Source organism: Pyricularia pennisetigena, chromosome 5 (assembly GCF_004337985.1).
Source record: "Pyricularia pennisetigena strain Br36 chromosome 5, whole genome shotgun sequence".
NCBI lineage: Eukaryota > Fungi > Ascomycota > Sordariomycetes > Magnaporthales > Pyriculariaceae > Pyricularia > Pyricularia pennisetigena.
This window is the reverse complement of record NC_043743.1, coordinates 2,332,645-2,357,557: the sequence shown is the minus strand read 5'-3', so window position 1 is coordinate 2,357,557 and position 24,913 is coordinate 2,332,645. Positions and strand designations below refer to the sequence as shown.

The following is a 24,913-nucleotide window of genomic DNA, read 5'->3' as shown; positions in this document are numbered from 1 at the left end:
CCCCCACTCGGTTCAGAATCGCGTTTTGTGCCGAGGCCCAAGTCATCGGAGCTCATCCCTGACGATGGGTTCTGCCGCGCCAAATTGGGGAATTGCACTGGAGTAGAAGCTCCAAAGTAAACCAGAAGCCCGGTCAGGGTCCGGACACACTTCAATCCACACAAAAACCTTCAAGAATACATTGACCACGGCGAGTTTGTTTTTGGTTTGTCGGCGGTATTGCTATTTCGAATCGAGTTCCGCTGCTCTCCGTGGAGGTTTAGGAGTCCTTGTCGGCCCAGCAATCGCCCACCCGCTGCAGAACTGCGCTTGCGCCCTCGAAATTATCGCGTACCGAACCCTTATTGCAGCAACACAACACCTCTGACAACCAAACGCCGCACGCCGCTCACAATGGACCCGGCGCAAAGCCGGAAGAGGAGGCGGAGGAGGCGCCAGGATAAACTTCCCATCTCGGCACGTCTCGCTCTTGACGACCATGTCCGCAGAGATGTAGGCATCTTGTCCGAAGACTTGTTTGCCGACCTCTTCCCCCACCTGTCCCCGGATGAGGTGCACGAAGGTGAGTGAGCTTCGACTCCGACCATGATCGTCCCATACCGTCCGACCTCTCTTCTGCCATCTCCTTTCTCACCGACTGACACCCGAGTACAGACGATGTCTACTACGTTGCCATATCCCCCTGGATGCCTGGCGCTACCCCCGAGTCCATCGACTGGACCATCGTCGCTGTAACAAGGTCGACCGCTCTGTCACACTCCACCGTCCAATTCTCCCCTTCAGCTTCGGCCCTTGCCCTGCAAACCTTTGCGACAAGCTTGCAGCGTGTCGCACCCTCGAAGCTGTCAAGCCACAGCAGAAGCGGCATCGATATCCTGGTGCTCGACGCACTCGCTCTGTCACTTGACACCGTATTCGTCAGCCTTGACGGGGAGCTGGCCAAGCGCTTGGAACATGGAGAAGGTGTCTTTCATAGGGAACACCCTACCGGCAAGGCTCCTGCTGCACCATCGTCGCCGGAGCAAAAGCTTGCCGCCGCCGTCAGAGCTGCATTGGGCACGCTAAGGGTCGTACACGCCGGGGATTTGTTTCCCTTGCCTTTGCCGCCGCACCCCATAACCCATGTTCCCCCGAACCCAGGGAAGGTCACCCTCTGCGAGCCCGTTGCGCAGGGCATCCTGTCGCCGAACACCAAGATCATAGTCTCCTCTGGTCGCTCTCCTTCAAAAGGGAACCGTGACAGAGGTTCCCGCCAGTCTAGCCGGATGCTCGACGGTGTGGCCGAGGCAGATGAGGATACAGCAAATGACGCATTCTTCTCGGCAGCCGAAGAGCGTTACAAGACAGAAGCCAGTGAAACTGCGGACGAGAGTGCTGCCACTAGCGCATCCGAAACGGAGCTGTCCTCGGGCGACAATGACGACCTGTCGGATGACTCACTAGACGATATGATATCATTACAAGCACCAATGCTTCCGAGCAATGCCAGTGGAATATCCACTGTACAGGCTGGTACGCCGATGACTATTGGTCGTGGGAGAAAGACCAACGGTATTGCTACGCCCGGGTCTGTCTTTTCGTCCTTCACGGCCACTACTGCGCGCCAAGATCGGCCCCGCGGTCGCTTGTTCAAGGCCCAGGGGCTTGTGAAGCCTATACCGGCCGAGCTGCTGCACCCAAAGCCATCGGCTGAGGACGATGATGAAGCTCATATCTACGTGGACGTGAGTCACCTGTCAAGAATTGGCTGTTTCTCTGGTGATTGGGTCCGTGTGGAGGCTTCAGCTGCCCCTCCTGCGAATGGGTTTGGTCCCTTTGCTCTGGGTGGTTTTGGAGAGCCAGAGGCCCAGGAGCCAGTTTGGAGACCTGCAAGGGTTTTTGGGTTGCCAGAAGGGTATTCCAACCGACCAGTCAGCCGGATACCGAGCTCCAAGCACCGCGGCCGCAGCTTGTCTTTCTTCGAATCCCAAGTGCAGAAGTCTTCTGGTCCCTTGGCGTATGCATCCCCTATACTACTGGCGAATCTTGATCTTCCGTCCCACCTACGTTTGTTGCCGCTCAAGCGAACCATACCACATCACGGCAACGGGCCACAGTCTCAGGCGACAGCCATCGTGCAACCACCGTACGCGCGGGGCGTTGTTGTCCAACAAGTGCGGACTCCGCTGACGTCTTCAAAAGATGTCGAGGTTGCTGTGATTGCTGGGCTCAAGTGGCACTTTGAGAAAAAGCTCCGTGTCATCAAGGCCGGCGATTTGATAGCAGTGCCTATAGACACTCAGCTTGGCCGTACAATGAGAGAGACTTCAAACGGCGAAGGCTCTGCCATAGACAACATCTTATCCCTGGCCGAAAGCTCCAACGGCGGAACGGCGGCCAGCCGAGGGGGGCTCAAATATGATGAGGTAGCTTGGTTCAAGGTGTCTCACGTGCAGACGCAAAAACAGGATGCTGCCGACCAGGACGACGATCTCTGGGGCTCTGCAGCCTGTGTCGAAACGACCATGGCGCACTTTGAGTCCTCGGGCATGGTCAACGGGCGGGTTCCTGGCGTCAAGGACAGCAACTGGCCCTACTACCTGGGTCTTGTTACCCCGCCGAATCCTGGTCTGGACTCTTTACCCGTGGCAATTTGTGAGCCGGCTCCAAGACACATCTCTGCGCTTCGCAGGCGTATGCGCAGCCTGCTGGCCGCGGCGACCAGCAAGAGGGCTATACACCTCAAAGCACCGGCTGTGGCCATCTTGCTAGTTTCGACCCAGCGTAATATCGGAAAGGCCACCCTGGCTACCGACACATGCCGCGATATCGGGCTGCACACATTTACAATCAATGCTTACGACATTCTCAACGAGGGAGGCGGCGGCGGCAGCGATGTCAAGACCGACGGCACTCTGAAGGCGCGGGCTGAACGGGCACTAAGCTGCGGGCCTGAATGCTGCGCGTTGTTGATACGGCACATCGAGGCTCTCACTGCAGACCGAATGGCCACCTCCTTGAGGAGCATCCTCTCTGATGCCAGAGTCCTGATTGCTACTACGACAGAGCCTGACAAGATACCTGATGGCGTGCGTGGTCTCTTCACGCACGAGCTGGAGATGACGGCTCCCGACGAAGGCGAACGTGAGGGCATCCTCCGCTCCATAGTAGACCAGCGTGGCATAAATCTGGATCCTGGTGTTGACCTCGGGGCTGTAGCCCTCAAGACCGCTGCCTTGGTAGCCGGAGACCTGGTTGATGTGATCGACCGTGCCATTGTCGCTCAGCGCTCTCGGCTCGAGTCGCTGGCAGAGAGGGCGAGCCAGAACAGACAGGGAAACCAGCCGGCTGTGACACTCCGAGACGTGCAGGTTGCGGGCGGCACAGCTGTTAGAGGTCTGACCAAGGGTGACCTGGACACGGCCGTCGAAGCAGCGCGCAAGAACTTTGCCGATGCCATCGGTGCACCCAAGATTCCCAGCGTGACCTGGGACGACGTCGGTGGCTTAGGAAACGTCAAGGACGCAGTAATGGAGACGATTCAGCTCCCGCTTGAACGACCAGAGCTATTTGCCAAGGGCATGAAGAAGCGGTCCGGAATACTCTTTTACGGTCCTCCCGGAACAGGCAAGACACTGCTGGCCAAGGCCATTGCCACCGAGTACAGCCTCAACTTCTTCAGCGTCAAGGGACCCGAGCTTCTCAACATGTACATCGGCGAGTCCGAGGCCAACGTGCGCCGTGTCTTCCAGCGGGCGCGTGACGCGAGACCTTGTGTGGTTTTCTTTGACGAGCTCGACTCGGTCGCGCCCAAGCGTGGAAACCAGGGCGACAGTGGCGGTGTCATGGACCGTATCGTCTCTCAGCTGCTTGCCGAGCTGGATGGCATGTCTTCTGGCGACGACAGCGGGGGTGGTGTGTTTGTGATTGGTGCCACCAACAGGCCTGATCTGCTGGATCAAGCGCTCCTTCGACCGGGCCGATTCGACAAGCTGTTGTACTTGGGCGTGTCGGATACGCACGAAAAACAGTTGACAATCATGGAGGCGCTGACCAGGAAGTAAGTTGACCCAAACGTGGGCGCTATTGGGCAAAGTATTGGATGTTTGACTGACAAGACATTTTCCTCCAATCTAGATTCACACTTCACCCTTCGGTATCCCTGCGGGCCGTGGCGGAGAAGCTGCCATTCACATATACAGGTGCAGACTTCTATGCACTTTGCAGCGATGCCATGCTCAAAGCAGTCACGAGGCAAGCGTCACATGTTGACGCCAAGATCAAGGCCATGAGCGCCGAGAGGAAGCAGGAGATCACCACGGCCTACTTCTTCGACCACTATGCCACCCCCGAGGACATTGATGTTATGGTGACCGAGGAGGACTTGTTGGCTGCGCATGAGGAGCTGATTCCCAGTGTGAGTGCCGGCGAGCTGGCGCACTACGAGCGGGTCAGGGCGACCTTTGAAGGTGGGAGAGATAAGCAGCAGCAGCAGCAGAGAAAAGACTTGGGCGCGAGGACGGTGTCCGGCGCCTCGTCAGCGAGAGGCAAGGGTAAGGGGAAAGGCAAGGCGATTGCTTCATCGTCCAGCGGCGAGGAGGAGGAGGATAGGCAAGATGGCGTCAACGGGAGGGCTAATAAGGGCAAGGGCAAAGCAGTAGCATCGGGGTACGGGTCAGGGGGCGATGATGAGGGCTTGTATGATTGCGGATAATACATGTATGGGATGGGTGATTGCATCTGAACAGGGTTCTAATAACCGCAAGGGAATAAAAGAAATCAAGGACGATGATTTGTCGACCCTGACTGAGAACTTTTTCATCATCGGATGCCAGACATGTGCAGGCGAGGCAGATAGACCAACCCAGTCCTCGTTTACGGGCTGATGTTTGTACTAGCCGGGATATATTATTGCGCAACGCCTGTCTACATGTTGAGCTATATTTTTTCCGTAGTCAAGATAAGAGACATTTGATAAAATCGTATTCTAGGATACAGGCATATATGTAAGAATGATAAAAAGAGAACGAGAGAAAACCAAGACAAGGCTACGCTCGCATCAATTCCGTCATGTCCTTCATCCTGTAGTCTAGTATCGGAGTGACCCAGTCATCCTCGACCAACGAGTACGTCTCCTTGGCGTCGTCCTTGGGCTTGCGCGGGTTGATGGCCCAGTATCCAAAGTCTGCGTCGATGGCCTTGAGGTAGCGCATGAGGTTCTGCCAGTAGTTTGCGTCGCCGACGCTGGGGTGGGCGGGGGCGCCAAACTCCCCGACCCAGACGGGTGCGATGTCGCCCTCGACCAGGTAGGCCCAGTTCTCGCGCATCGAGGCGACGAAGGAAGGGTAGGGCCGCTTGCTGTAGCGGCCCTCGCGCGAGCCCCAGCCGGACCAGGCGTACACGTGGGCCGAATAGACGACGCGCTGGTCGACGTCGAGGCGGATGGGGCGGGTGCGGGCGCCGCGCAGGTCGTTTCCGGACTCGGTGCCGCCGACGATCATGAGCCAGTCGCTGTTCATCTTGAGCAGTCGGTTGGCGCAGCGCTCGGCCGCCGTGGCCCAGCGGTTCCAGGTCATGGTGCCCCAGACGCCGCGGACTTCGTTGCGGAGGTCTGCGCCGATGACGCGCGGGTTCTCGGTGAAGCGGGACATGACCGTCTCCCAGTGGGCAATCCAGTCTTCCTCGGTCTGGGAGACGCGGCACAGCGGGCCGAGGTGGTCGTTGGCCCAGCCGGCGTCGCAGGGGTCGGCACCGCAGCACCAGGTGGCGTGGGTGATGTGGTTGTTGATGATGACGGCGATGCCGGCGTCGGTGAGCGACGTGACGACGGCCTCAAAGACGTCGAGGGCGCGGCGGCCGATCAGGTCCGGGTTCTGGGAGACGAGGTGCGGGAGTATGGGCGGGTTGGCGATGACCATCTCGTCGGCGTAGGGCAGGCGGACCGAGTTGAAGCCCATGCGACGGATGGTCTGGGCGATGACGTCGCGGTGTTGTATGTCGAGGCCGCCGGGGACGAAGAGCTCGTCGCTGGCGCCGTACCAGTTGACCGATGAGAGCTTGAATCGGCGGCCTTTGGAGTCGACTACGTCTCGGCCCTTGGCCGACAAAGGCAGCTCATAGGTGTCTATGAAGGTGTCTGCAATGGGCGGGAGCAGCGGCCGTTGAGCGAATTGGCGGGATCCGAGGTCGGGCTCCCAGGGTACGCCAATGGCCGCCTCGGCCTTCCACATGTAGTGGAAATAGCCGCCGGCGAAGAGGAAGCCGATGAAGAGGAACTGGAGCATAATTGTGTTTTGGTTTGGTTTGGTTTGTTTTGAATCGGGCGTTGTTGATTCTCGTCTCTGTCGTGCTCGACTCGGTAGGTAGGTAGATAGGTAGGCAGAGGTGTGGATATCGACAGGTTGGTGGGCTTAGTCTTGGCAGTCGAGCGTTTGCTTCTCTTGTTTGCTTTTCTTCTTCTTCCCCCTCCCTTCCCTGTTGATGCTGCGTCGCAAGTTTGGATGGTCTAGAGGTAAAATCAGTCGGCAGTCGGTCAAGCCAACAAGTGGCACGCGTGGATCGATCGACGGCGTCCGCTTCTGAACTAAGTTCGTCCCCGGCGGCCAGCGCCAGCACGAGGCTCTTCACCCAACCAATGCAGCTCGGCCCGTCTCCATATAGATGACGGGGATGATCCGTCGAGTAATTGAGGCCGTCGCAACGGTTGTTTGATGTCAATGAGAGACGCCGTTGAAGACTCTTTTCTTTTTTTTTTGTGCAGACCTCGTGGTCAACGGATGACTCGGGATTGGGGTACCCAAGGTGAGGTAAGGTAAGGTAAGGTAACTAACTTACTTAGCTTACGAAACTCCGAAGGCGGGAAAGGGTGTGTGGTACGTCACGTTAATCCTGGCGAAGCTGAACCAGCTGCACGTGGGGAAACGGAGTAGCACCCGATCGGGAGCGACGTGGGACAGACTGTTCAGTGGGGCGAATGCCGAAAATCCTCCAGAGAGGGGAAGAGGAGTAATGATCGGGTACTGACTTGACTGGACTCCATAGCAAGTAATTCAACCGTCAAGAATTTATTGATTGAGGTCGACACTTAGTATCGTTGCCAGGGAGACTCTGGCCAGAACAGCGAGAGGATCACGACCAGCAACAATGTTGTTAGGATGCCGGTAATTTACAAGCCCATTTGTTCAATTTGCTTACTGCATAAAGGGCAGACAGGGTATACACGGGATTCAGCCTTGATGGGATTCGTTTTCTTTTAGGAAATGGAATACGCGTATTTCGTTTTCGAGCTTACTCGAGCAGCAATCGCCAATGATGAGTCGATTACTACAGTACCAAGCATTGGGGGCCCGGTAGCCTTCCCTCAACAACAAGTTTGGCAGTAAACATATACCAATGCAGCGCCGGTGATGCTGCTCTATATAAGATGTAGGCTTTGGCATCTGATGAATGTTCCTTGTCGGGAGAGAAAATGGCACGCGGAACGACAAGGCACCACACAGACCAAGTCGCCAGCAAGCCATCATGTCCTCGCTCTCCCCCCTGACTGGCCTTCTTGGGCTATCAGTATTGCTCTCCTCAGCATTCGCCAGCCCAACCCCCGTGGTTCATAGGCGAGCAGGCGCCATCACCTGGCGTTCATGCTCTTTCGAGTTCAACACCACTGCCCCGGGCGCCGTGTGCGGCAACCTGGACGTCCCTCTAGACTATACGGGCAAGGAGTCCAGTGAGATGCTGCAATTGGACTTGATCAAGGTTCCTGCAACTAAAGGGGTGTCCAGGGGGAGTATCCTGTTCAACCCCGGAGGCCCAGGCTTTCCTGGCAACCAATGGCTTGACAGCTCGGCCGCGTTGTTGCTGGCGTTAGTGGTTTTTTTTTTTTTTTTTTTTTTTTTTTTTTTTTTTTTTTTTTTTTTAAAAAAAAAAAAAAATCTCTTCTCTTGTCTTGTCAACTTCAGTCTCTGGCTTCGGGCTGACCAAGAAGGGCGACAAAAGTGCCACCGGTGGACAACATGACCTCATAGGCTTCAACCCTCGAGGCACCGGAAAGACGCTGCCCGTCACTTGCTTCGACGAGCAAGACCCTCAGGATGCTTTCAAAAGGCTCACGATCGAAGAAAGGCTTTCCCATGCAGGAAACTCGTCCGAAGTGGCCCCGGGCAGGATATGGGCCACGTCTCTTCAGATTTCCGAGGCTTGTGCCAAGAAGAATGCAGACAAAGGTAGGTTCCTGGGCACCGCCTTTGTCGCGCGAGACATTATCCAGATCGTCGATGCCCTGGGCGAGGACGGACTCCTGCGATACTGGGGTATGTCCTATGGCACTTTACTCGGGGCTACTTTGATAGCCATGTTTCCGGACCGGGTCGATAAAATCGTTCTGGACGGTGTGATAAATCCCTACTTGTGGTGGCATTCCTAGTAAGTTTTGTTCATTCTGCGTCTTCTTTTTTTTTCTCGTTTGTTTTGTCGGGTTTGCCGGTCGTCACAGTAACAACGTAAATTATTTCCAACTTTCTGCAGCAGCGAGGACCAACTAGAAGACATGGATGCCACCTTTGGCGAGTTCCTCTCTCAGTGTGTTGCCAACGCAGATCAATGCCCTCTTGCTGGAAACCGCAGAAACCATACTCCTCAGGACCTCGAAGCCTCAGTCAGAAAGCTCCTCCAGCACTTGAAATACAACCCCATTGTCATCCCGGACTCGGCGGTGCTATTCGGCTACAGCGAGCTCAAGAATACCATCTTTGCGAGCATGTACGGCCCAGACCTCTGGCCCAGCCTTGCTCGCGGGCTCGACATCCTCCTCACAATGCCTGTCGACACCGCAGCACTGGCCGGGCTCGTCACCTTTTGGAAGTCCATCTATGGCGAAGTGTCGCCCTACGCAACCTTTTCCATCCGGTGCAGCGACAAGGTGCAGCGCGAAAGGTCTCTGGACGACATGCTGGCCAAGATAGAGCCCATTCGCGAATCAAGCTGGCTCGGCGGCGACGCCATCGACGCCACGAGCATGGTCTGCGGCCGCTGGCCCTTTGAAGCCGCCGAGCGCTACCTCGGCGGCTTCGACGCAAAGACCGCCGCTCCGCCGCTCATCATGGCCAAGACCTTTGACCCGGTGACGCCCCTCGTCTCGGCCCGCAACGTCACGGCCGGTTTCGGCGGCGTGCTGCTCGAGATTGAGGGTGGGGGCCACGCCTCGATGGCTCAGCCTTCGACTTGTGCCTTCAAGGCTGTGCGTGACTACTTTGGCGAAGGGAAGCTGCCTCAGCCGGGCACCAAGTGTGAAAACGATATTGGTTACTTCCAGAGCCCCGAAGCGGTTGTGGAGGCTTGGGCAAACCTGTTGCTGGCACTAGAGTAGGATTCCGCTGTCGGCAAACTGACTACATGTCCTAGATGCCGGTCTGCTTTCAAAATATTATGGACGGAACTCACACCACTCATTCATTTTCGGTTGTCCCATGTCGACGACATTCCCCCTCAACCTTTTCGGATCCCTGTCTCTACTCAAGACACAGTATCACTTGACAGAAATGGCCACCAGCTCCTCCAGCCAGCGTGCGGACTTGGAACTGGCAGTTGTCATATACTTGGGATTAATATGTCAAAATTTAACAACATGAATATAAAATTTAACCCACGGATCAAAAGGATCAAGCGGTAGATCAAAACCCCAAGCTGTCGAGAGACCGTGCAATACAAATGGCCCTCTGCGCAGCGCCTTCTTGAGCCTAGCTTTCTTTTTGGGACGTGGAGCGAAAAGCACTAAACTAGCCCTACCGAGCTTGAAGGTATCTAAATGACCTTCCTTAATGGGCTGCTTGTATCGTGTTGATTGTATATGGTGATATACTCAAGGATTCGGATTTGCGTGTGCTGGCGGGCTAACAATCAAGACCAAATGCGGGTTGATTAATTTATCAAAAAGATATTTAAATTTTGTTTTTATCATTAAGTTTCATTTGATTTTTTTAAATTTCCTTTTTTTTTTTCCATAGACAAAAGGAACCGTCTTGATCCCGCTCCTCAAACAAAGTACTACATATAACTCAGATCCTGTTCATAGAAAGAGGGCTCACGTCTCCCGTGTTCCTTGAAAAATCGTGGTTATCCCTTCCGCCATACATTTCGCTCGAATCCCACCTCACACTCTGCGGCGCAGGTGGAGGTCTTGGGGATGAGAATGAGCGCATCGGCGCATGATACCTCGCAGCCTGGCCCAGATAATCGGGCGTCCGACGGCCGCTAGGCGTGTTGCCGTCATTGTTGTTGTTTCTATCATAAGTCGCGCCCACCGACGGCTGCCTGACGGGTGGCGGCGGTGACATTGATATCGAAGTCCCCGGCGATGGTGTTACCGAGTCGTCCATTTGCTTCTTACCCGTGTCACGGGAGAGCATCTCGTACGAACGCCTGTTGTTCTTGATCATGTCGAACCGGGCGTCTGCCGAGACGAACTCGGGCTTCCTGCGGCCCGAAATGTTCATGAATAGGTCAGACCATGCAGTTATCATGGTCCACCGGCCCAGCAGAAGTAAAAGCCAGAAGCCGTTTATCTGTTGGGAGGACAATAGTTAGAATAAGTTCCGTTGAGGTATCGCGAGGACATAGGGTAAAGCTGACTTACGCCTAAGAGTAAAAGCACACTGAAGGCTGTGGCTTGGCTTATAACAAGCTTGCTAGCCTCGTCAAAGCACTCTGCCCTATTGTCAGGGTTTAAGAACAAACAAAGAAGGAAATCTTTGGCGGTCTCGGGTTGCTCCCGGATATTCTCGACGGTCCTATCCTGGAAGACGAAAACGATGGAGAAGTAGACCACATCGGCGACGATGATCAAGACGATCAAGATGCCTCTCCACTGCAGCTCGATCACGCGACGAACTCTCCGGTATGTCTGACGAGGGGACAGAGACTTCACGCTGTTGGGCGCGGTGGGTAGGCCAGATCCGCCCGTCGAGGAGCTGTTGTCGGCCAGTGATGCGAGGTAAACTTTGACACAGTAACCAAAGGTTCCAAACTGAATTGCAATGGTGAAGCCGGCTGGAAAGTAGGCATACGCTTTTGTTAGCAATGTGCTACAGAGAAGCCCGGGGGACCCATAGAAGGAAGTTCGAGGGCGGCTCACCAAATACAAGCAACGGAATCCATAGGACGGCCAAACTGTTCTCGTGGTTGACGTGGCACGTTGAGCCGAACCGAAACGAAACACCGCTAAACACAAGGACGAGCAGGATGCCCAGGAGAGGAATTCCCCAGCCGGCGGCATGAGCAAACCACATAAAGGTTTTGCCGACGACGGTGCCCCAGCAGATTTGCAGGTGAAGGGACAGCGCGCGTAAAAAGATCCACATGACGCCAAGCCAACCACCAAAGATGACGAAGGCGCCGGAGGCGGCGCATGTCGAACTTGATTTCATGTCATGAGGCGTGATGGCATCGGCGCATTGTTCTGGTGATGCAGCCAAAGGAATCACAAAGCCAAGCTGTCGTCTATTGTGTCAGAAGCCCATAATTTCGAACGATTGCGTCTGGATGGGCATAATCGACAAGCACTCACGTTCATCAATACCACACCTATTGTGAGACAGATGCTGAGGTAGTGCCTGTGCGTCTTTTCCACAGGCAAAAATGCCCACGAGAGAAGCAGGAATATGCAGGCAGCAGTCGAGACGACCGCTACAATTTCTGACACCTTTCCAAGAATGTTGAAGCTCTCCGGGTACACCCAATCCGTCATTGGGCAAGGAAGGCAGCATGTGTTTGGGCCAATTTCCGAGCATAACCTGCCATTTATTACTGGGTGAGGCCATCAGCAAAACAGAAATCGCCAACGTGCAAGCCGGGTTTGCTACTCACAGCCAGTGGTATTCATGAAATCGGCCGCGTTCAAAAACGGCCTCGGGCAGCCGTTGAATGCCATTGTGATTGAAGTTTGATTTTCTGCCTTCTTTTGTGCTGTTGAATAAGAAGAAGAAGAAGAAAATGGCAAGGCCCAACGTTGCTTCCACGGGGCGACTTCAGTTGTACAATGCGCCCGTCACTTTCGATATCGTGTGTACAGATATGAATGTGTATATTTGGTCTCTCTGATGTAGTCCAGCTGAACTGCTCGAAAGGACTTAGCAGGTAAGATCCCTGACTGCTGGTCGCAAGCGTAGGTGGCAACTCGGACCAGCCGACTTTTAGAAGCCGTAGTCGTTCCCGGGTGGGACAGAGTCGGATCGCGGGTTGTTGTACAACACTGGGAGGCCTTAGAGCAGCGGGCACTGCCCGAGCTAATCCGATCACCTGGCCGCGTCGTCAGATCCAAAAGAGGAACGATCAAGAACAAGCCCCGACAGCGGGTATGTATTTTTGGGGATATGTTCGTATGTAAAAAAAGAGTGTTGTGGTTCTGTATGACCAGTGACTGACTACCCAAGGGCCCCAGCCTCAAGATCCAAAAAGTCAGTGGGGATTATGACGGGGACCTTTTGTTGATCCGCGCGCGATGTAAGCCAGAAAGAAGGACAGACGACATCGGACGGGGAAGCATAGAGAGCGATTCAAGAATGCTCCGGGTTCTCGAGGCTGGTGGGCCATATGAGGGAGACGGACGAGATATGTAGGTTATCATGGGTAATGAGGGATCTGGTCAGTCAAGCAGAGTGCACACTGGGGAGGACCAGGAATCTGGCTCGGTGGAGGCGATGAGGGTAATCCCAAGCCTAGGCCAGCAGGGGGTGTCAGCATCTCGAACCACTGTGAGGAACAAGAACCAAGCAGAGGTGCAGCATGCGTGGTGGAGCCCCAGATCGGTAAGCTCCATTGGTCGGGACCCTGACAGCAAGGGATTGCGTTGCTCGGCATGCCAGGGCTGATGTGTTCGACTTTCGTATCTGGGTGGAAGAGCGAATATATTACTGATTTGTGTTTGTCGTTTTTGAGACGCTTCATATATTCATAGTCCAACACCATTCTGTCATTTTGCCGGTAGGGAATCAGGTTCGTTTGGAACTGGAGCCGGCCGATAGGCCTTTTCTTCTTTGCTCTAGCTCATAAGCATTTATTCTCTGCTGTCAGCTGTCACTGCCGTTATTGCTGTCAGTTGCTCGACTTTCTGCAGAGGGGTCGTTGTAAATTTCTTTCTTCCTTGAGTAGTAGTCCCTCCCTCCTTCCCTCCTTCCAAAGTGGGTAGTGGCAAAGACACGGGAGTTGCGTTTGCACGTCGTTCATTGGTCCAGCGGCGTACAGGGGTCATTAACCCGGTGCCCACCACACCCAGGTGCTTGGTGAAGTCCAACAGGGGTTTTCAGAAAGATGGGCTGGGGGATTCAGGGGTTCCCAACCACTGGAAGACACCCAAACTGAAGAAATGTTTTTTTTTTCTTTTTTCTTGAGGAGGCGAGTGAGAAAAGATTGGGTGATGACTTTGTGTTACTAAAGTCCTCATACTGTCACTAGTGGACCAGTCACCATCGAGTTTTGCTTCTTTTCTGCTAAGCTCCATCAAGTTCCAAAATGACTTCAAAGATGTAGAAATTTCATCCGATATCGACGAGTATACAACTGACTCTTTGTATTTTATCCAAAACTTGCAGGTGATCATAATCCCATGTTTTTTTTCCTTTATGTCTGTTTTTAATTCTTCAACAATCACTCTCCTCTACATGTGTTCTTTTCCACACAAATAAATGGCCAAATAAAAATGGATGCCTGCAAATGCCAGGGATGGTCGCAGAAACGGCAGCATAACCTTGGTTCCATTATGCCAATGTACAGTACAGTATGGCGTTGTTTTGGATTGGTGTGAGGTTGGGTACAAAGGGGCCCGTCCAGTAATTATCATTTTGGTTGCTCTGGGAATTTGTTGTACCATGGTTGTTATTTCATGGGTCTGGTGAATTCTGATGGATCGATCCAGACTGGATTCGTAGCTAGCTCGAGTTCTATGCAGTTCCTCTATTTGTAGGTAGGTATTCGTGCTCTGAGCCGTCTTGGTATTTTGAGCGAAATAAATATCACCAACCAGGACACCAACAATGAACCCGAGCTCCCCAATAGCAGCTCGCGAAATTTCGGGTCCAAAACAAATAACCGTGCTAATTTATTCTATCCACTTGGGGACGGCTGAGTGTTGCAGATATTGGATGGCCTGGCAGTACAGTACAGATTGCGTCACATTCCTACAATGCACCTACAAAGAAAGGACAAGGGATGTCGATTTTAATTTTGTGTCTTTTTTTTCAGCTAAAATGGTTGCTAACTTGACATGTTTGCCATGCATGCAGACAAGATGATCAAATTTGTCTCAGATGTATTTTCAGTGTTGCATTTACTGCGCTACGTAGCACTCAGAGATATTGATGCTTTGGGTCGTCGTCAAGTTCAAAAACTTTACTCGGTCGTATGTACCCTTCTTGGTACTCGTAGCCCGTCTTCAACATTGCTTATGCGCCAGTCGTTGTGTAAATTTTATTTAATATTTTTTTCTCCTGTCGACTTAATGTGGTGTATCTTACCGCGCCGATCTGACGTGCCAAGTCAATTTAATATGATCTCTTGCCTTCATGATTCCGTTCCTCCTCTCGATGCCAGCGGCGTCATATTGATCCAAGCACATCCAACGCCCTATCATCGACTTGGAACAAGCAGAGCCCTTGCTTTCCATGCTTGGCCGACGATCAAGACACCCCATATTTAACGCTACTGGTCTGTGCTGGAATAAAGAAGCTGGAGACCTAACACTAAACAACAAGGCACTGTAATTGGTAATGCTTTGTGCATTGCTTGATTCAATATCCCTGAGTATGGTTGCATGGCGAAAATGATTGGCGTGTCCTCGGCTGGACAACGCCTGTCACTTTCGTCCCATATTGGCCAATCTCGTCCATAGTTGACTATTTTGGGACGGCAATCACATCCACATGAGCAAATAATACCATATTCACCAATACCAAACAGTAGAATTTTATTGAAGATACTGAGCCCAAGATGATGATCGCGTGTGCAGCAATGAGCATAGTCCTCGCCTAAGCCCGCCTAAAGAGTACGATGCATGCAGGGTTCTATGGCAGTGGGGTGCCGCGCCTGAGCTGAGGCACATTTTTCACGTACCGTTATTCCCCTCATTCGCCGCCCAAGGCGGGACGGGCTGTCGCTCCGCCGGCTCCAGTTTGGCGTTTCCTTACAGTACGCAACTTCTCTTTACCTCTCCCCTATCCGCCTTTGCCTTTTTACGTCGTGACAGTGCGGCATGGTCTACCGATTTTTTTTTTTTTTTTTTTTTTTGCTCGCGTCTCTCGGGGAAACCTTACCCGTGTCTCGCGTAACTAGTAAACATGCACTTCCCTGCTTCGCCCCTGTTTCTCCCCTGCTAGATCGCTGTGGATGATGATTATCGCTTGAGGGCTTGACCTGGTGGGATAGATATTGATTGACAAGACAAGCCCGACAGCATCACGCAAAACGTGTTCGAGTGTCTAATGTTTTTGCTCAACACGATCTGTTTCCGATCATACCAACGTACAGAAATTTAACGCAAGTGGAGGCCAAGATTCTTGCGCACGACAAGTAGTACTGTACGACAGTCACGTTCTAGGCTGCAGTACTACTGTACCTGACCTATACTATCCAACTAGTATAACTAATCAGTCGCCACCGCTTCTTTCCGAGTTTCCTTGCCGAACCTGCGGTAAACCTGGACCGCTGAAAAATGTGACCGATTCAAATTCCAGCCCGAGGTTGCATTGAACCAACAATACCGACCGCGTGCCCAGAGAGCTGTTGGTCTATTAATTTATACGGGTTAATGTTAGGTATGATTTGTATGATAACAAATAGACCGACTGCACTTATCGCCGTACCATTTGGTAGCGAGTGAAAGCATCAGCGCCAACAAGCCAAGCGATGCTCCGACGTTGAGGACCGAACTACAATCAGTGTCAACCAAATATCTCCCTAGCCACCATCACCACCCACCCCAATAATTTTCTTTGTTAATTCCCTTAGCTGGTGGCCGCAACGTGGCGTTCCTTTCCCCGGGCCGCTTCCCCTACAAAACCATCCCATGGCTTGCTAAACTGCTGGGACGACAGAAAAGTTTGGTGCGTTCCCCGCCTCATCCAACCACACAAGACACTTCGCGCGACCCTTTGCTAGGTACCTAAGGTGTCATGTAAGCCTGGTGATCTGACCTTCGCATACTGCCGCGCGCCGTCTGCAACGTGCTCCCGAGACATTTCGATCCCGTAGAACCACCACACCACTTCTTGCCCCCGCCCCCAGCCAAACCTGACCTTTTCCCCCTGCTTTTAAAACTATAGCCCAGGCAGTTAATATCGTCGTCATTTTTGCTGTACCTTAGACTGGAGGAACGCGGCTCCGCGGCGCAGGTAACACACGTATTAGTCTCGCTGGATAGATCGCGACAGACGTCGGATCCTGCCGCTGCCACCCGGATTGAGTACAGCGGAGTTTGTTGTGCATTTCTTTTGTCTTCTCATGTTTGCCCATCCAGCCTTTCCGGTTTCACGTCGCACCAGTGTATGCACCTTAATTTTGTGATGAAAGAGGGTCTTTTTTTTTATGCACTCTTTCGTTAATCCTAAATGATCCTCTAGTCTAGTCTAGTTTGTTTTGCCGTGCTAGGATCATGATAACGTTCCTCTTTTGATCTCCGAAAACCCCGCGGTAGTGTCTGTGCACGGTAGGGCGTTCAAGGTGTTCGTAGCGATCTTCGCCAAAGGCGCGGTGATCAACTTTGTTCGAGTCGCCCGGCCCCTTGATGCAGCAAAAATTTGCCCTCTTTCTTGCACCTTCATCGGTGGCATAATATCGCGCAACATCAAGTCACATCGCCCGCATGTCATCACAAAAGACGGCACGATACCAAGCCAGGGGTTCTTTCTTGGCCTCGACTTCCGGTGTGTGATAACAGTGACAATTAACATGGGGATTTCAACCGAGATTCGCTCAGGCAGTCTTTTTGCGTGCTTCAGAGATCAAAGATCCTTGTTGGGTTGGTGGGAGACACCGACTGAGACCAGGCAGCAAGAGGCAAGGTAGGGTAGTAACGAAGACTTGTTCTAGAATGATCGGCCGACCACTGGACAAAAAAAAAAAAAAAAAAAAGAATTCCCCATGTTCGGCCTTGCGTGACCCGAAGACTCCTCTGGAGACGACTCCTCTGGATGCAACACATTTCGCAATTGGACCAATCCCAGAATGGAGACCGAGGCCCTTGTTTTTGTCTCTTTTCATTTTTACTATCTTTCGCACTCGGTTTCCCCTTCCCCCTTTCGGTCCGACCCATACCAAACTGTCGTCATCGCTTCGGTCCCCATACCACTTTCAATTGTGTGGCCGCACCCATTTACCCTTCTAGTTACATCCACTCAGCCTTGCTGTTAGATTCTGGCAAGCCAAGAGAGATAGGTAGGTGATTCAAAGGCCGGGTGTCCATTTCATCCCTAAAGAAGCTAGAGCCCGATCCTATGCCATGCAGGATTTCATTACAGTTCACCATCCCAAAGGAGCTGAAGAAAGTGAAAAGGCGGGCAGCACCTGCGGGCTGAGTGGGGGGGATTGGCAGGGTCGAGTCGGCGAAGCGGGTTGAGCTAGCAAACGGGTGCTTTCCCCGGTGGTTTGAATGGCACCACGGAGGAATTTGGTCCGGGCAACGAAATGCAGGTCCCGAACTCCACTTGAGCCCAAATACCACATAGTGCCAACGCTCTTTTTGACACAGACAATTGGAGTGGGGACCAAAAAAAAATTACCTACGGATGAAAACAAAAAACAAAAGAACCGCGACTATTCGTTGGCGGGGAGGATGTGATGTGATTTACAGTTTACAGGAGGCAATCTACTCCATGCAAGCTTGTCCCCTGGGGAAAAGCATCGTGATGGCAGCTCTTGCGGGCGGTTCGCACCAGTCGGGTAATTCGGTTGATTTACCTATCAGTGAGTGTCATGGGTATCCGGTATACATATTACAGTTGGCACTATAGCACAGCCTCCTGCCACACATGATTTACGCGGTTTGTTCTAAAAAGTAAGGAGTCTGTAAATGACAGCTAGGTGGTCTAGGTTAGCTGGTCGGCGAGGCTTATGCCATACCATGCCGACCTAGTCACTGGATTCCTGACATCCAATGAAGCCAAGCAAACACTAATCGACACGAAACTTCGTCTGTCAACCCAGCCAAATCCTTCGCATCTCCTGTTCTCTATTCGCGGCGTAGACAAGCATCCTCAACCCACCAAGCCGCAGGTCGCTTGCGCGAGTATCCAGAGCCCTGGGACAAATACGAACGGATGCGTGTTACGTCGGAGACTTCTTGAGTCAACCACCTGGCCTTCTCAGAACATCGGGCTTGTTTACTGCCCTGCATACATGTCCATAAATCTCTGTGCAACTCGTCAAGGCATGAACCTCCACCCCTCCCCGAGGGTCCTGTTTATTTGACTGTCCCTGTTATTGTAGGGGTGGTTTCTGCTCGCGTACGGGCTTGGCGTTATGACATCGTCTTTTCCAACCACGCACATATTACAGTAATTACAATATACTATGTACAGACAGCTAGCTGCCCATGCTATATTTCCTTGTCATATTATCAGACACTTTGCGACACTGCCACAATGCAACGTATAGCAATGAACAGACGGCGAAAAATAAATAAGGGTAAGAAATAAATAAAATTGACTTCAACCACCCCAGTTGTTCGGTAGTTATCTTAGTATGTCATAAGGAGCACTCCAGCAAAACAAAAAAACAACTCTCGCCTAACTCGCGGCCATGCTACCATGTACTTTCATAAGCATTGACAGACGAATTAAGATACGCCTACCAAGCACTTTTTCCTTGGCTTTTGATTCAGCACGACATGGGAAAGAAGACCACACCAAGGTTTTCCCCCCACGCCACGACATGGGGAAAACTTCGTTTGTCAATTTTAGTCAGCGTTTCTCTTGCTGTCCGGTCGGAAATGGTTTTTTTTTTTTTTTTTTTTTTTTTTTTTTTTTTCATTTTCAAATCTCAGAACATGTACTGCTACAGTAACTTTCTCCACCCAGTCCTGCAGGGCGCAGGCCTAGAATTGCCCTCGCCAAGTGTGCTTTCTTCGAAACGTTGCTTTCTTCCAGCGCGCCCAGCGCCGCGCGCCCTTGTGCAGTAGCGCCAAAGTGTTGGCGTGTGAAAGATCAGCCCATTCTTTTTTCTCCAATGAGCCTCATTCCTCCGACGCGGACCTTTGGTCGTTACCGTTGAGGAACTATTTTCTTTTTCATCTGGTAGCGCGCAACAGTTTGCCGCGGTCCAATCGGTCCAATCGGTTCAAAGGTGCAGTGTTCGGAGAGTAAAATATGAGAAGAAAAATTACATCTCTAGGACGGGGAATTTGTATAGTGCGTGATTTCGATGGGCTTGCATACTTGTGTATGTATGTGTGGTTGTTGGCACCAACGTCGGGGAAGAACCTTGTGTTTGCGGCCGCTACTCGGAAAGCGCTAACGCATTATGGCAAGCTCCTCCGGAAAATGCGCGACTTGTCGCGTCTCCTTTCCCCATATGCCGATACCAGTAGTAATGTACATGGTAGATTCATGCCTCTCCGAACCGGATGCCGGTCTCCTTAATTTTTTCCCCTCGTGCGGGTCGTTGCGTAGTTTGTAAGTGATAAAAAAAAAAGTTTTCTACCCCTTGCCCTGTCTGCCCTGTCGGCCTGCCTTTAATGGGAAAGTCAAAGATAATAAAGAAGTTAACAGTCTGAAAATGATGACGCCGCTTTTTTTTTTTGGCCTGGTTTCCTTGACTCGAAAGGGGGAAAATCTCCCCCAGCCCACTTTCTGCCCCGACGGCAGCCACAAGAAACCAGGAGGGGCTTAGGGTTTGTTGTCTTTTATTATTATTATTATTATTATTTTTTCCTTACTCCTTCCCCATCACCATGCCCGTCTTGGATGTTTTAGCTTCTTCCACGAGCATCGTCACAAGGTTTACTCCCGAATGCAACAATATTAACTGGTTGCAAAGTGATTAGAAGCGAGGGGGGAAACGTGTGTTCTATTAAGGTTTTTCTTCCTATTTCTTTCTTTGTCCATTGGGTCATATATCTGATACCAACTGGGCTATTATTAACCAAATCCCGCGCTTAACAATATGCCTATTGCCTGGTCCTGCATGCACTAGCTTTTTTCTCTGTCGCCAATGCCGTCTTGAGCAAAAAGAGACAGAAAATGGAAGGACCACATGTCCAACCAACTGGGATCGGCTAACCCCCGGCTATACTTGGTATCAAACACTACCTTATACAGAAAGAAGGCTTTGTTTCGCGTGATAAGCTTCCACTCGCCCAATTTGATTCATCCCTGGCCCTTGGCAGAGATGAAATTTCACAGGATCCAGCCATTGTTCTTCTATCAGGCCCTCCAAGACTCGGTTGGTCTTCGCCTCGAGATAGAAGGAACGTGGGGGGATTGTGTTTCTGTCTACAGTTCCCAGTCTAGGTAACCCGTTGTGAAGTGACACCCACCACACCCCTGCCTCCCAACACAGCGTCTCAGTCTACGGATGATAACGTCCTGTCAAGTTTGGATGACCTTTCTCTGGCACCGCTCAGTCCATGAGAGGGGGAAACTAAAGGGTAGGCTTATTGTGACTTGTTGGTACCTTCTATGCTATGGCATAAATGGCTTCGGAATGAAATATCAATGTGACGTTTGGGCAACCATTGATCACTTGGGCATACCAGGAATACTGGCCCTGCGAAGCTGTCTCCTAGTTTGCGTCCAAGGTTTCCGCTGTCGGATGTATTTAGCTCGAATGCCCTATGAGGATTCTTTGTACGGTTCAAATGGTGAGACTTGACAAGATCTTAGCATCAACAGCACAGGTCATGTTGATACTTGGTGAGCACCGGGACATAGGCCGATATACTATGCGACTGATCAGGCGTGATCCTTCATCCATAAAAGAAAGACACAAGACACGGTTCGTGGGAGCTGCTCTGCTGCCTAGAAGCATTGGCCGAGTAGATAACTAGACACGCGGAGTCTTAGTATAGGCCACACCTGCCCTTAGCTTTGACAAGGCACTTGAACCATCAGTGACTTACACGCCCTGCTTCTTCCCTTCTTGATATCAGGTGTCAGCAATGTTTTATATTGATCCCGTGATATCTTCGGTGGCTTCTCCTGTTACTAGAGAGCCAATGATCAGCCTGCTTCTACAGACTATCGCCTAGCCATGCGACCGGACACACACCACCATTGAATATCATGCACAACTGACCCCCATCCTCACACCAGCCGTGCACACTCCTGCCCCCCCATGCCAGACTTTCAAGGACCTCCCTTCCCCTCCCCTCAGATCTTTCCAGCGCGCTTCTGCACTGACTCCCTCAGGACCTGGATGACCTCTGCCGGGTCCTTGGCCCCAAAGACGGCACTGCCAGCGACGATGACGTTGGCGCCCGCATCGGCAGCCTGGTCGATCGTGCCGGGGCCCAGACCGCCGTCGACTTCGATGTTGAGCTCAGGGTACCTCTGACGCAAAGCCTGGACCTTGGGCAGCTCGCTGGCCATGAACTTCTGGCCGCCGAAGCCGGGCTCGACCGTCATGACGAGCACCATGTCGGGACGGTCGGCGGCGTCGGGCGAGTCGAGCAGCTCGTACAGCACGTCGGCCGGCGTGGCGGGCTTGATGGCGACGCCGGCCAGCAGGCCCTGGTCGTGGATGTAGCGGACCAGCTCGCGCGGGCTCGTCCGGGCGTCCGTCTTGCCCGACGGCTCCTCGGCCGCGCTGCTAAAGGCAGCCTCGTAGTGGAAGCAGTACAGGTCGCACCCGGCCGCCTTGAACTCCTTGACCCACTTCTTGGGCTCCGCGATCATCATGTGGCAGTCAAACGTGCCCTTGCCGTGCGCCGCCTCAGGCCTGTCGACGTGGCCCCGGATCTTGGCCACCACGGGCGGGCCAAAGGTGATGTTGGGCACAAAGTGGCCATCCCTGGAGAGGTTGGGGCGCGGGCAAACAAGAGTTTTGGGTTGTCATGTTAGCGAGCGGCCGGAGTGATGTTGGGGGTGGGGGGTTGTGTGATCTCCCCTCCTGGGTTTCTTCTTTTTTTTTTTTTTTCTGAATCCGAGGTAGCTCGCTCACATAATGTCAACATGAAGCCAATCGGCACCTTGCCTGATGGTCTTGGAGCATTCCTCGCCCAGATTGCCAAAGTCGGCAGACAGGATGGACGGTGCGATGATTGCCTGGGGGGCCATTTTGGTGTTTCTTCTTTTTTTTTTCCCCCCCGAACAGAAGTCGAAGTTTTGCAAAGGAGTCGCCGGCGTTCAAAGCTTTTGATAGTTGGTTGAGATATTACCGGTCGAGTATCTTAGCACGTGCAAATTTACAATTTGATATCCGCTACCTTTGCAACTGACGTACCTCAGTACGAGTTGTGACGATGGCGGGGTTCGTGCCTTCATTCAAGCTCCGATTTTATTCGTCGGAGCTGCCCCATATTCTCAACGAATAACCTCATTGAGTCCGATCTTCCCATAAACGAATTTGCAAGGTAGTGGGGGGCTTCATCGTTGGTCTTGTCTTCTAGAAATTTACAGAACAAGCGCCCAATCACTGCGTCCGTACAACCTTCAGTTTTGTTAGATCTAAGTTAGCATCGCGAAATGATGCCAGGTACGTCTGCATCTGCTTAGCGGTTCATCATTGATGGAGTTCAATCCCACAGAGGCACAAAGTTATGACTGACAATGACGAAGCCGTGTTTTATCTAGGTTGACCACCTTATCTATTAGGTATATATATAACTGCGACGACGTAGGTTGATCTCAAGTTGCAAATTGATCCCAAATCGAATTAACTATAACCATTGTTTACTTGTGTGCCAGGGACCGTGGGTTTCCATAAGCCCGTCTACACGGTACACAGCTTGTAAGATATAAAAACGAGACAGGCTCAAAGCACCAAAACTCCAAATAAAATTAGAAGAAACCAACAGAAGCAGAAAAATTAAGGTGGTGCAGATGCTGAAACTCTGCCCACCTAAGCAAATTGCAAAGCAGGATGATACATTCTACAACGTATGTCATGTTCTCCAACGTTGGCGTCACTTCCAAGACGCTTCAAACTGCTTGAGCTCTGCCAGAACCTCCCTCAACCTCGGTCGCTGTGCCGAAGCGTCGATTCTCTTCAGTTTGTCCAAATCGGCGCCGCGGCCCTGTGCATCCAGGTATAGCCCGTTCTCTTGCAGCTCTCGCGTCCACCAATCCTTGGCCAGTCGGCGTAACTCGGCGGTGGAAACGACCTCGCCGCTCTTAAGCACGACGCGACTGCGAACCCGCGAGACCTGATCACTCCAGGCTTGCCGTCTGCCTGCCGTGCATCGGTCAATGAGAGAACGCATCGCCGCGGGCATGCGCTCGCTGTAGTTTGGAAACTCGATATCTGTCTCCCGGCGGTAAGACTGCCACACTGCTCCGCGCTTAGGAGCCGCTTGCCCTTCAAACAGACACCATAGCACTCTCCCAAGCATGTACACCTCGGCAGCTTCCTGCTGAGCCGGTGTCAATGCCTTCCAGGCTATATTATAGCCCTGCGATGGATTGTTGTAGTCGCTGCTGAAGTACAACTCCTCCCAGTTAGGGACCAGTCGCTTTAAAAGCTCCGAGTAGCCAACGCGCAGCTCTTCACCAATCGTCGGCTCAGCATCTGATCCTGTGAATTCAGACGGATCGTCACACGCAAGAATTCGCAAGAATTCAATATTGTTAACTTCGGGGGACCCAAATTCGCACCACACGCCACGTTGCTCGAAGTCAACCATGACGGCATCGCCTTCTTCCGAGAGAACGACATTGTCGAGGCGCAAGTCCGGATAGTACGTCTTTCCCATTTCACGGATATGAATCAGGGCAGACGTAAGTTGTATAGCCCATTTGATCTGGTCCTGTACTTTGAGCTTGTTGTGAATGCGCATCCAAGGTATCAGATCGCGGATCGAGCTTGTCCGATGGTAAAACAGTGTGAAGCCAATGATGCCCTTTTTGTTGCCAAAATTGCATTGTTTGGTGATGATATGTATGGGCCTCGACATGATATTTGGATGCGGAGGCATAGTCAACAAAATCTTGAGCTCGTGGTACAGATAACGGTTCGAGCTTGATAGGGCTTTGAGGATGAGCTGTTCACCCTCGCCCTTATCCTCACCATTAATGTCCATCCCGACGTCCCCGTGAGAACGCACAACGCATACGCTGTCATGAAGCTGTGTGACAAACTCCAGATCGGTGATGTCCTTAGACGGCGGAAAGTTATCCACTGGCATGTTCCACATAGCGGCAAGGTCCCCAACTGAAAGCAGTCGTAGCTCGAGGTCGTGATTCGGGTCGACACTTATTCTGATGTTGGCTACGTTCAAATCCAGGTTCTCAAAAATGAGCTTGGTTCCAAATGGCTGTCTTAGGAAAATGCCCTCGAGCTTATCTAGCTCGCCTGCGTCGATCAGCCTCTTGGCCCATACGTGTAGTGCTCGGACGATGTGCCTAGTGATCCCAAGGCGGTTGACCCTGGCTGCATCCTTGGTGTGAAAAGCCTGGTCGAGGTCGAGCAGTGACCGCAACAGAGGCGAGGACTTGCCCAGATGCTCTGCAACGAAGGCATCTATGCGAAGAGGCGGGAGTTGGCCTAAAAAAAGAGGTATTGCATAGTATTGAGTTCCGAGGCCTGCCGAGCCGTCGATGCGCCACAAGGGCGGCTTGGGGAGATCAAGGCTGTCGATGCGGTTCTTGGGGTTGAGCTGAGAGTTTTCCCATTCGTTAGAGGCACTCGTGTAATGGGCCGGCTCCCCAGTATTCTGGTGCTCGCCATCTGGAATATATTCATCCTGCGAGAATGCAGCTGTGGGATGCACTATGTCGTGGATGGCGAGTGAGTCGAGATACAT

The 24,913-nt window shown here is 52.3% G+C and overlaps 7 protein-coding genes across 7 annotated transcripts; 3 read left to right on the top strand and 4 right to left on the bottom strand.

Annotated features, from left to right (window-relative positions):
- Positions 1-393: 393 nt before the first annotated feature.
- Positions 394-4,693, top strand: PpBr36_08639 (uncharacterized protein; the record flags this gene model as incomplete). Its single annotated transcript, XM_029895767.1, has 3 exons — positions 394-562; positions 655-4,039; positions 4,117-4,693. 3 exons carry the CDS (start codon positions 394-396, stop codon positions 4,691-4,693), a joined length of 4,131 nt encoding a protein of 1,376 aa, XP_029747196.1.
- Positions 4,694-5,027: 334 nt separating this feature from the next.
- On the bottom strand, positions 5,028-6,263 carry PpBr36_08638 (uncharacterized protein; the record flags this gene model as incomplete). The annotated part of the gene is made up of 1 exon (XM_029895766.1): positions 5,028-6,263. One exon carries the CDS (start codon positions 6,261-6,263, stop codon positions 5,028-5,030), a length of 1,236 nt encoding a protein of 411 aa, XP_029747197.1.
- Positions 6,264-7,500: 1,237 nt separating this feature from the next.
- Positions 7,501-9,340, top strand: PpBr36_08637 (uncharacterized protein; the record flags this gene model as incomplete). Its single annotated transcript, XM_029895765.1, has 3 exons — positions 7,501-7,838; positions 7,972-8,397; positions 8,500-9,340. The coding sequence occupies 3 exons, from the start codon at positions 7,501-7,503 to the stop codon at positions 9,338-9,340; spliced, it is 1,605 nt and encodes a 534-aa protein (XP_029747709.1).
- A 688-nt stretch (positions 9,341-10,028) lies between these two features.
- On the bottom strand, positions 10,029-11,899 carry PpBr36_08636 (uncharacterized protein; the record flags this gene model as incomplete). Its single annotated transcript, XM_029895764.1, has 5 exons — positions 10,029-10,535; positions 10,607-11,019; positions 11,105-11,462; positions 11,537-11,775; positions 11,836-11,899. 5 exons carry the CDS (start codon positions 11,897-11,899, stop codon positions 10,029-10,031), a joined length of 1,581 nt encoding a protein of 526 aa, XP_029747710.1.
- A 694-nt stretch (positions 11,900-12,593) lies between these two features.
- Positions 12,594-12,839, top strand: PpBr36_08635 (uncharacterized protein; the record flags this gene model as incomplete). Its single annotated transcript, XM_029895763.1, has 1 exon — positions 12,594-12,839. One exon carries the CDS (start codon positions 12,594-12,596, stop codon positions 12,837-12,839), a length of 246 nt encoding a protein of 81 aa, XP_029747707.1.
- Positions 12,840-21,323: 8,484 nt separating this feature from the next.
- Positions 21,324-22,229, bottom strand: PpBr36_08634 (uncharacterized protein; the record flags this gene model as incomplete). Its single annotated transcript, XM_029895762.1, has 2 exons — positions 21,324-21,963; positions 22,114-22,229. The coding sequence occupies 2 exons, from the start codon at positions 22,227-22,229 to the stop codon at positions 21,324-21,326; spliced, it is 756 nt and encodes a 251-aa protein (XP_029747708.1).
- An 848-nt stretch (positions 22,230-23,077) lies between these two features.
- PpBr36_08633 (uncharacterized protein) lies at positions 23,078-24,913 on the bottom strand (the record flags this gene model as incomplete). The annotated part of the gene is made up of 1 exon (XM_029895761.1): positions 23,078-24,913. One exon carries the CDS (start codon positions 24,911-24,913, stop codon positions 23,078-23,080), a length of 1,836 nt encoding a protein of 611 aa, XP_029747705.1.